This window comes from Rhagoletis pomonella, unplaced genomic scaffold (assembly GCF_013731165.1).
Source record: "Rhagoletis pomonella isolate Grant_MI unplaced genomic scaffold, Rhpom_1.0 Rhpom_scaffold_00001, whole genome shotgun sequence".
NCBI classification, from domain to species: domain Eukaryota; kingdom Metazoa; phylum Arthropoda; class Insecta; order Diptera; family Tephritidae; genus Rhagoletis; species Rhagoletis pomonella.
In genome coordinates, this window is record NW_023458555.1 from 69681688 (window position 1) to 69693973 (window position 12286).

Sequence of the window (12286 nt, forward strand, 5' to 3'; positions counted from 1 at the left end):
AAACTAAATTTCCATTTTCTATAGAAAAAAGCAATACAAAACATAAAAAAGGGGTACAATTTTTGTTTTAATATTTTGTGCAATTTATTCTTACAAATTACCATTAATTAGGTACAAACAACAAAGATATCATAGAAATCTTTTTCAAAGCAACAATAAATGTTAAAAATAAATAACTATAGGGTTGGTCGAAAGAATGGCCTCTTAGTCACCAGTTCCGAGTCTTTTCGATTCCTGAGAATGAGGCCTTATGTTGGACAAAAGACCGAGTATAAAGGAGCCAAATGGGGGAAATTAGCCTATGGTTACAGAAGATATGTAATAAAGTAACCGACGAAGACTTGCGTGCCGCTTGCGCTTTTCTCTCAAAGTGTTTACCGCTGGTAAACCCAAATGAAGGTTAAAATTGCAAAACCGGTTAATAAAATTTAAGTAAAATCTGTGAATAATTAACAATAAACTACTCTTTTCGCAAAATATATAAAGGTCCCTTTTATTTTTCAAAAAAACCTGTGCATCAGTTATTATTTTACACCCTGTGTATGATAAAATATTAATAGCTGGAAAAAGGAGTTGTTATAATTGAAGTTCACTCTTCAAGTTCTTTTCACACACTGCTTATAGTTTTATTATTCATTTCGTGTTTTCTTGACAATTGCTTAATTCTAAATATATATCTACTTTTACATATGTACATACATACATACAGATGTATGTATGCGTTGTTACTCTTGTGTTGTTACTCATTTGCTTAACCCTAATGTGAATATATATCATCTCTCCGCCCTCTAATTCATTGATTAAGGTAAAATATTTAATAATATTTCGAAAGATAATTGCAATACATTTCAAATTAACCTTATACATACATATCCAGTAATATGTTAAAAATTCATAAGTATCTTTTCCTTTTACGCTTGAAAATAATCTGGTCGTTTTTTTTCTCTGGTTGATCTTCGCAACGAAGTATTTTCTGCTTGCCCTCCTTCTTTCGTATTCGTAGCGCTGTTTCCCACTGGTAGTCTGGCGGCGAGAGTTTCTTTAACCAAGACGTTCTCCGTCTGCTTCTCAATTTGTTTTTCGACTTCTGGTTGCTGCACATGAACTGCGGAATGCACCGGTTGAACTAAATGGTCACTTGTTTGTTTTACTGCATTTTCTCCCACGTCACGCATTTGTTCAACATGCCTTTTCCAGATTCGCCCATCTTCCAGTGTGATGTTGTAGTGCAGATTGCCTAGAATGGCCGTGATGGTTCCGAAACGCCATTTTTCGGGCGACTGGTAGTCTCGAACTGCTACCTTCTCTCCCACTGTAAATTTGTTTATCTTTGCCGGTATAAGAGGTTGTTTTACTTTATTGCTAGGCAACAAAAAATCTAAACGTGATTTTATTTGTCTTCCGAACATCAACATCGAGGGCGATTTGTTTGTGGCTGGGTGTATTGCTCTTCGGTAGGCGAGCAAAATTTGCGGTAATTCTTTGCTTACGGTTTGATTTGTACAATTTGCAGATTTTAGTTTGTTTTTGATGGTTTGTACAAATCTCTCTGCTAACCCGTTGGTTGCGGGGTGATACGGAGCACCTTGCTTATGCTGCACTCCATTACGTTTTAAAAAAGTTTTAAATTCTTCCGAATTAAATTGGGTTCCGTGGTCGCTGACTAAAATATTGGGAATGCCGAACGTTGCGAATATTTCTTGGCAAGTTTGAACGGTAGTATCTGCTGAAATGTTAGGTATCACCCGCACTTCTGGCCACTTACTGTAAGCATCCACCATTACAAACAAGTACTTTCCCAGAAATGGTCCTGCGAAGTCAACATGGACTCGCTCAAAAACATGACTTGCATGCTGCCAGCAATGAGCCGGATAAACTTTTTTTGCATTAGACTTAAACGACTGACATTGCCTGCAATTAGATACAATATTTTCTACGTCTTTATCAATGCCTGGCCACCAACAATATGATCTGGCCAAACTCTTCATTCTAGAAATCCCAAAATGGGCAGAGTGCAATTCCTGCAACACTCTTCCCCGCAATGGCTTCGGTATATACACTCTTATTCCCCGCAACAAACAACCGCTTTGTAACGCAAACTCTGCTTGTGGTATACCGAAACGATCATTACCTTCACATTCTCGTCCGTACTTAAGGCACTCTCTCAACATGTTTGTCTCCTCGTCTTTACGACATGCTTCACTTAATTCGTCAGCGGTAACTGGCAAATTTTCTATCGCCGAGATCTCTAGAACGTCCGCCTCTTCAATTTGGTTATACATCGCCTTAGTTGGAAGTCGCGACATGGCATCGGCGTTAGCATTTTCCTTAGATTTTTTTAAACAGATATCATAATTAAAATGCGATAGATAAATTGCATAATGCCGCATTCTGGTGGCGGAAAGAATGGGTATGCCCTTTTTTGGCGAAAATATATGGGAAATTGCTTTGTTGTCCGTTACCAAAACAAATTTTTTGCCAAATAAATATTGGTAAAATTTACGAACTCCAAAAATGATGGCATATGCCTCTTTGTCAACCTGACTGTATCGTTGCTGGACCTTGTTCAAGGTTTGTGACGCAAACTGCAATGGTCTTTCAGATCCGTCTTCATTAAGCTGACTTAACACCGCCCCCACTCCTATCGGACTTGCGTCTACAGCCAATATCAGTGTCTTCTTTGGGTCATAGTGTGTGAGAACGGAATCTGATTGCAGCTGCTTTTTTACTTCCAGGAACGCTTTTTCACAGTCTTTGTCGAAATTAAATTTAATCTCCTTTTGTAACAGACGATTAAGTGGAAAAACCAGACTGCTCAAATTTTTAACAAATCGACCATAATAGTTGATGAGACCCAAAAAGGACCGCACTTCGTCTCGATTGGTAGGCTTCTTCATATTATGAATCGCCTGTATTTTACTTTTCTTTGGGCGGATGCCATTTTTATCAATAATATAACCACAATAATCAATTTTATCTTTCAAGAACTCCGACTTCTTTAGATTAACTCTCATGTTTTGTTCACTCAGTCGACGCAATACTTCTTCAATGCGTTGAATATGCAAGGCATCATTACTAGCCGTAATTTTAATATCGTCTAGGAAAACTGAAACACCTTCTATATCACCCAGAAGCTGCTCCATCCACCGCTGCCATTTTGCCGGCGCACAGGCTACGCCAAACATCAACCGGGTAGGGGTATAAAGCCCTTTATATGTGCTAAGTGTCAAGATGTGTCTGTCCTTGGGACAGACTTCGAGTTGCAGATATGCTTTGGACAAATCTATCTTCGTGAACTTGGTGCCGCCAGCCATTCTGCTGAACAGTTCATCAATTGTTGGTAAGGGGTGCTCATCGACTACTAAACACGGATTGACGGTGACCTTGTAGTCACCACATATGCGTACCGATCCGTCCGCTTTCGGCACTACCACAATTGGAGTCGCCCATTCACTTCTGTCTACTTTTACTAAAAGCCCTTCTGCTACTTGGTTTTCTAACTCCTGTTCCACTTTCTCCCACAATGGGAAAGGAACGCGCCTGGCTTTTACGAATTTCGGGCTAGCATTGGGTTTCAAATACAACTGTGCTTGGAACCCCGTAATTTTACCCGCCGTTGATGCGAACACCCGTGGAAACTTCTTCAACAATGTTTCGCTATTGAAATCGACAACCTCACTTTGATCTAGTATGTGGTTGATGTACAATCTTTCATTTAATAATTTATGCCAATTCAATTTAATTTTGCGCAGCCATTCTCTGCCCAGTAATGGTGGTCTATCAGTGCGAACGACATACATTTTAAGCGGCAATATTTTCCCTTCATGCCGCACTTCTACCCACATTAAACCAATACAATCTAAACGTGTTCTGCAATAACTATATAATTTTATATCACTTTCAATAACCTTCAGTTTTGGCAAAAATCTATTCGCATCTTTCTCACTAATGATCGTCACTGGAGCGCCAGTATCAACTTCCAACTTAATGTTGTTGTTGTTAATTTCCAATACACAATATAGCTTCTCGCGGTCGTTTTTGCTTCCTTCTATGTGAAATAACTCGTCTATTTCTTTATCTTTACCTTCATCGATGTTATTTACTTGCCTGTTCGCTTTAAAACACACGCTTTGCAAATGACCTTTTTTCTTGCAAAGGTTACACGTTTTGTCTTTGTGCCTACATTTATTCGCCCAGTGGTCTCCGCTACCACAGCGAAAACATTTCATCTTCCTATCCCTTTCCTTTCTTGTGGCGTGAGCAGCTGTAGCCGAACGTGTTTTTTTTGTTTTCCATTCTTCATCTTTATTCCTTACGCCTTGTAATTTGTTACCAGCGCCTTTTTTCCTCATTTTCTACCTGCTTGTGTAGCTCGATTCCCCCTCTTTCGGCAATTTCGTACGAATTAGCTATGTTTGTTGCCTCAAAACTAAGAAAGGAGTACATTTCCAGATATTTTTTTTTTTGGGAGTACAGGGGAGTACATTGCAATAAAAAGGAGTACGTTTACTCCCAAAAGCAGTACGTCTGGCAACCCTACACGGAACCATCCTCATCGTTACGGTATTGTGCGCTCCCAGTGGGTTCAAGAGCCGTTTTAAAGGAGTTTAAGGCCTTTAACACTGCTGGACTATCCGATACAATATTTATTCTGGCCCCATTTGTCCTTCTACGAAGACATTCGCGAACCCAGACTTCGATTGCAAAGACCTGCTCCTGGAATACGCCATAAAGTATATACATATTTGACGTCAATGTCTCGTACTCGTGTAAAACTATGTTCCCATTGGCGTAATTTAGAGGTCAATCTTAATTTACGCATAAATTAAGTACAACCTAAGTAATTTCGCCTTGTAAAGTCTCTCAGTAAATTAAGTTGAAAGTACGTAGTTTATATTAAACCAAGAACCAAATCACGAACAAATCAGTGTCGGCTCTAATTTTATCGATAATAATCGAAAAAAGTATTGTCCCATAACTGATATCTCATTGTGTTTGGACGTTTCTAAACTGATCTAAAATGTAAAAAATTACCACAAACAACTCAGAATATAAAAATAAACGCAATTACTCACATTCGCGATCTCTTTTGGTTAAATAAACAATAACACAGGGTTGCTACAAAGCTGTCAAGCCAAATAAAGAATCGCGTGTATGAACGCACTTAATTTAGTGAGGTATTTTAAACGAAACTAAGTATTTTATGTTGGTAATGTGAACATAGTTTAAACGAGGAGGTATGTACATATTTTCTATTTTTCGCTAATAACTATTACTCATTGTCACGGAACCAATGAACGTAGATAAAATAAGAAGGGACAACTCGTTACAATTGCATCGAAAGTGAGTAACAGGGGTGTGCCTTCTCTTTTCATCCAAACAAAAAACGCACGAGGGCAAAAGAGAAGGCTGTTACTCACTTTTGCAATTATAACGAGTTTCCCTTCATAAGGCCTGTATGCAGTTCTCAAGAAAAACTGAAATTACATACAAACAGACCTTCAAGAAATGGCTAAGAAATTTTATTGATTCAAATTTCCTTCAGGCAGTACGCAGTCCTTAAGAAATTTGCTACGCTTTTTACTACGGTTTTCTGAAGTTTTTTTGTGAAAAAAAAGCACAAGGCAACCCAGGTTTGCAACTGAAATATATGCCCGTTCAATTATTTCTTGAGGAAAGAGTGAGTCAACAGGCTGTGAAGTATCAAAAATGTCAAAATTCCTTGGACACACACACGAAATAATGGCAAATTTTTCTTGACCGATTTCTTAAGAGCTGCATACCAGCCTTTGTTATCTACGTTCTTTGACGGAACCTACCAAAATCCTACTTAGCCTCCCAACCTACCAAATAGAAAAAACCTACCAGTTTTTGGTGGGAAAAATCCATGTGTGGCAACACTGCTGGCAAAGGTGAGTGAGTGAATTTTAGTTTTTGTGCCTTTTATTGGTGTTGTTTTATTGTTGCATACAGTGTTGCCGTGACGTCATGAAAAAATGTATCCTAAAAAACAAAAAATGGATCAATTGATCACAAAATTTTTAATTAAGTATCAAAGTATCGAGTTAGAAAAACTTAAAAAATGCTATTTAGTTTCATACCTTCGCTTTTTATTATTGTCAATAACCGAAAAATCATGTAATTCGCTTTCATGCACGTACATATGTAAGTATATACACGAAGAAAAATATTCAAAAAAGAGATTATTGTTTTTTATCTTGTATAGAGACGAACAAACATATTATGTATATATTTTATTGAAACTTTAATTCAAATATATGTACATACTTAAAACTATTAGCTGTCGATCATTTACGTTAATTATCAAATTATGTGATACATCCATGATTCCATTATGAAAGGTTTTGTAAGAAAAACTTTCGCTCGCTCTAATTTTATCAATGACATCCCTACTTTCCAAATTTCTTTGCAAGTTTAAAGAACATTTTTAAATTTTTGGTAGTGAAATTATTTCTTTTTAAATTTGAAGAAATGTTTGTTCTTCATTCGCTAGCGACAAGACAAAATGGGTGATAATCGCTGCACTACACTGAGAAAAAGGATTACTTTCGACAACTAAAGATATTTAGTTCCCGAATTTTGACAATATTTGGGAACTATGACCAAGGATTGGGAATTATTACCATGGGTTGGTAATTATAATTAAATATATTAAAGCTTTTAATATTAATCTAGGTTGTACCAAATCGTTAATTTAGTTGAAGGGTTTGGTAAATACTAATAAATATTTTTTTGAAGCATATTTCTACAAATTCCATTCAACTTAACGTATGGTTCATAAAAGGATGTCATTAAACTCTGCTTCTTAGGGTTGACAGATAGTTGACAGGGTGTTCAATATGGCGATGACAGTGTGAACAATATGGCATACAACACCGAATAGCCCGAAGTTGCAAAACCACGACCCGAATGAAACGCTTCGTGAAAATCCAGGGTTGCGAAGTGGTATTTTGTTGGAAAATATAAAAGCCAGGATTTGGTGCAGCGCCGAATTATAACAAAAGAGGGTTTTGTGAGCTCAAGATGAACAGAAAAGGGTTGCTGTGCTGTTTCGTTTTAAGCTTGTTTTAATCTTAACATATCTAATTAAATATTAAAAGGAGACAAAAATTAAAGCACAAATTTAAAATTCATGTACATATCTGAAAATTTTAAATAAAATATATATTTTCACGAGAGACAAAGTAAATAAAATGGGTTAACTTTAGGGGAAATATACTTATCAGATTGCGTCGGATAGCGCTTTTACGTTATAAATACAAATAATTCCTAATTAAATTTTATATAATTTTGGTGACGTATTTCTAAGCTGACCCTGAGATCTGTGAAATAATACATATTTATGTGCATATATTGTGTTGATTATGCTCCAGATTACTAAATAATTCTTGCAGCAATCAGCACCATTGGAAATTTTCGGAAAGTAGACATAAACTAAATTAAATTTATTCAATTATTAATAAAAGAAATTGGAGACAAATGTACAATTGCGACGATGTTTTCCGCATCCGCAAACGAATGTTTGTTTGATGAATTCAGTTATTGGCCTGGCGTCTAATGAAGCATTATCGTCATGATTAATGTTCAATCTCCTTTTTTATACCCGAGCGCACTTGTGCACAAGGGTATTATAACTTTGTTCACATAACGGTTGTTTGTAACAGGCAAAACGAATCGAGATAGATATAGACAAATGTATACATAAATGATCAGAATGAAAAGAGAAATCGATTAAGCGGTGACTGTCTGTCCGTCCGTCCGTCTGTCCGTCCGTCTGTGCACACGATAACTCGAGTAAAAATTAAGATATCTTAACGAAACTTGGTACGTGTACTTCTTTCGGGCGTAGGACGGATGGTATTGAAAATTTTTAAAATCGGACAATAACCACGCCCACTTCCCATATAACGGTAATTTCGAGAAATACGAAATCCTCGATAAATCAGTAAATATTAAAGCTAATTTATTCAAAATGATGGTTGCAACAATTCTTTACCAGGAAATACGTTTATGATAAAATTTTGGAAAATGGGCGTGGCACCGCCCTCTTATGATCACGTATATGTATCTCGCTAACCGTTCTAGCAATTTGTACCAAACTCGGTATGGTTATTGTGCTTGCCACATAAAAGTAAACTATTGAAAATTGTTGAAATCGGACTAAAATTACGGCCGCTTTTCATATAACGGTAAATTTCAGAAATGCTTGAAATTTCAATATTTTGAAATTTAAGGACGCTAGTTTACTTAAAATTTATACACGCCGGCTTATCATGTAGCGGTAGCTTTCGGAAAGGTGGAAAACATATATTTAATACTTGCGCCGGGTATTTAATTTTCGGCTCCGCCCGAACTTAGACTTTCTTACTTGTTATTAACTAAATCGGTTTCTTAAACAAATTTCTATTCAAATATTTTTCGTTTTTCAATTTACTCCACCGCATGGCCGGGGAGCCATTTCGAGACAGAACATAAGTATATAAAATAATTCAAAAATAAGCGATTGCTTTTTCTTAAAATTTCAGACCTTTTATTATATTTGATTGAACAAATCGAATAAAAGGTCTGAAATTTTAAGAAAAAGCAATTGCTTATTTATTATTCCTAAGGCTCATTGTTGTGTTCTGCTGTATTTTTTGAAAGCTTTGAAAATCTTCAAAAATATGTGATACATTTTTAAAATGAAAATATTTCCACTGTCTAAATTAAAGTGAAATTAAAAAAATGTATTTTTATAAAACAACAAGTAATTTTTAGCAAAAAAAAAACCGACTTAAAAAGAAATATATATATATATCTATATATTTCATGATCCAATGATCGGATCTAAACCAAATTAGTATGGGACCACTACCTTTCCGTTGCAAAAAGAATTATCGAAATCGGTTGACGTGGTCCAAAGTTATGCGGTAACATACATAAAAAAAAAAAAAAAAAAAAGATTCCGACGAACTGATTGATAACCTCCTCCTTTTTTGGAAGTCGGTTAAAAATTTAAGGTATAGTAACTCTTTGCGCATAGTAATTGTTACCATTTCAACAGTTAAATAAAATGTCTAATGTACATATGTTGTTAAGAATCAAAAGGCTCTATTACCTTGTTTATACCGACACATAAGGCGCTTTCACCCAGTTCGCTGTGACTCAAAACGGATGCATAAACTAAATATCAAAACGCGTTGAAATTGAAAAGTCTGTTGACTTCTATTTGTTTTCAAATCGGTTTTTTGTTTCTCACATCAGTTAGAAAACAAGTATAAACGCATCACTCATTTGAAGTGAAGTGACAATAGGCTGGTTTTCTTTATACAGACCGTTTTAAATTCGAATTATTGTTATAATAAATTACAATTATTAGGAGCGTTCTTTATCTCCCAGAAAAAGTCCGAAGTAGTCAGATTTAGTCCAAAAAGCGTTTCTTAACTCGGAAATGACAGCAAAAATGAGAGAGCAACAGTCAGTGAGAGTGACTCTCATCAGTCAGATTTAGTCAGAAGAATTTTTTCTGGCAAAATCCTGAAAAGTGTCAAACTCAACTGAATTTAAATTAACGGAAATTAAGGAATACGCTAAAAGTGAGAATAATCTAAAAAGTAAAAGAAATGAATTGAAATTGGAAGAAGGCAAAAAATAATTGATATAGCAAGTGTTTATTGTGCTTGTGCTTGTGTGAATGTGTTTTGTACATACATTTCTGTTCTTATTTGACGTTAGTTTTGTTGTTGCCATTCTTTGGACTAAAAATTTGGTTTTTTGCGTTCCTTTACTTTTCATGTTATTCTCTTTAAGTGAGCGCATTTTGCTTACGCTCTGGCATTTTGACACTTTTCAGATTTTAGTCCAAAAAGATAAGGAATGAACCTATTGTTTGTTTCCATTTTCGTCAACCGCGCAAACTATTTATTAAAAAAGTGTCGTTTAAAAATAGCAGATTTTGTTTACATTTGAATAAGACTTTATTGAGTGCGCCATAAAGACAGGGGTATAAATGCTGTAAAGAAATATATGTTGAATCCATTCGGTTTTTTGCTAATACGGTTCTTGTGTAGGTATAAACAAGGTATATGAAAAAAAATACTTCTCCATGAAAAAATATCGTTATTTTCGTATTTAAAATTAATCGGAATTTTATGGGGGGTTTTAAAAACTCGTTTTGATCGAAACTTTGTTTTTTCTGCTATATTTGTTATTATTTATTGGCCCAGATGTAAATATTGAATGAACTAACATATTTTAAATATTTACGGAACTACCATTTGTATGCAACCCTGCCTATCCTATATTCACGTAGATGTAATTCGAAAAATTTAAACGGATTTCTTCAAATCAACGAATTCATTTTTAAACATTAACCGCTACATTATATTAGTATTAAATACTTTCAATTAAGAAACAATTCTTATTAGAAAATAAATATGAATCGATTTATTTTAAATATTCCAATGTATAATTTTTGTTAAAGCAGATAGTGCGGATTTTACGTATTTTATACCCGTTACATGGGGAACATAAATTTAAGGCAGATTTATATTAAAAATTTTTACACAATTTACGATTGCAATCAATTCCTTTCAAACCTATAATCTAAATGATTGCAAGTTGTATTTTTTACGATCAAAACAGATTGCAATATTCGGTATATTATGCAAATGCAATCCAAATTGATTTGAGTTATTCAGTTTTAGATACATTTATATTTCTGTGTTCGTATGGACTAGTAGTTTATGTCGGGAAGCTGGCTTTAGTATAATCCGGCATTCCCTTTATTATTTACAACACAAGGAATTTTTCGATGACCCTTAACAGAATATGGACTAGCTAGTATCGGAACTATTTCTTGCACGTTTATTTGCCAAAATTTTTTCAACGGCACGGCGCCAGTGAGGGTATGCTGCGAATGCCGCCTTTTGACATAAGCTACTATTCCATACGAGTGGGGCACATGCGAAATGTGGATTTTCCCAGTTGCAGTACTGCAGTAACTCGACACCTTCCTCACCAACAGCTCTGCCCTCTATTAGCTTCTTAATGTAACTGCAAATAAAAGATGGAAATTTAAGAAAAATTACTACCACAGCGTTTCACTTGTAGCGTTTCACTCTTGTAGTATATTGGCTATCAAGCACAAGCAAATTTCCATCACGCAATTCATATGCCACCGATTGTCGTGGATCAATTAAAATACTGTCATCACAGCTTTTTGGTACTCCAGCAACTGGTGTGTCTATGGCGGAGTTATGTGGAGCTGTTGCATGACTAAAATCAATTTGGACTCTTTGAGAACTGGCTTGTTTGTTGCGAAAGCTATTTGCATGAAATATATGCAAATTAGATTCCCAAACGAGCAACTGTTGAATATAGGGAAAAAATGTATATTATATAATTTTTTCACACACAAAGCAGAAATTACCTGTCGATCCTCGCCCGCGGAAGCAAAATGTCTACCACGTGGAGAAAGCGATGGCGCAAGCTTTGTCCATTTTGACCTGGTACCGCTAAAGTGCACTACTACCGTGAATAAATTGGTCGACCTTCTAATAAATTAAGCAATGTTATTGTATCATCATCGCCGCCAGTCACCAAGAAATTTCCACCTGGGTGAAACGCAACATCGTTCTCCGGTGACGAATGCACTTGATACAACTGTATTAGCTCGCCTTCGGATATGTCAAATCTCTTAACGCGGTTACAACCTAATGCTAAAGCCACCAGATTACCGTCTGGATCCCATGCCAGCTTTTGTCCCATACCTCTTCCCCGGGTGAACGTTCGCACACATTCGCCTGAAGATGTTTCGCAAATTCTTAACTTGTCGCCGCACGATGCAATTAACTGGCCATTAGGGCTGAATTTTGCTGCGCACACCCAATTTATGTGTCCAGTGAAAGATGTATATTTTTAATCAGTATTTTGATAGCCGGTCGCCATTTTTCGAGTCTGCTGACGAAGGTGCAAACAAATTCAAGCGCATTGTTGCATTCTACCGTACTTTTTAAAAACTTTAAAATCTTAAAACATACATATGTGAAAAAAAGTCACAAAACAAAGTCTAAAGTCGAAATCAATAGGAAATTTTATAAATAGCATTTTTAAAAAACAATCATCTAATATTTTCAAAGTTTTTGGGCATATATTTTACCATTTGAACAACAAATAGTACTAAGTGTTATGAGACTATTTAATGCAACTCAGGTAAAAACTGTGCCTTTTTGACCAAAATAAGCAACTCTAAAAAACAGATGATCGCAGCTGTGGCCCAGGATGA

At 35.6% G+C, this 12286-nt stretch overlaps 1 protein-coding gene and 1 pseudogene across 1 annotated transcript; both read right to left on the bottom strand.

Annotated features, from left to right (window-relative positions):
- Nucleotides 1-911: 911 nt before the first annotated feature.
- LOC118732971 (uncharacterized protein K02A2.6-like) lies at nt 912-4352 on the bottom strand. The gene is made up of 3 exons (XM_036462117.1): nt 2508-4352; nt 2132-2327; nt 912-1312 (listed from the first exon to the last, which is right to left on the bottom strand). The coding sequence occupies exons 1-3, from the start codon at nt 4350-4352 to the stop codon at nt 912-914; spliced, it is 2442 nt and encodes an 813-aa protein (XP_036318010.1).
- Nucleotides 4353-11046: 6694 nt separating this feature from the next.
- LOC118732981 lies at nt 11047-11913 on the bottom strand (annotated as a pseudogene).
- Nucleotides 11914-12286: the final 373 nt, after the last annotated feature.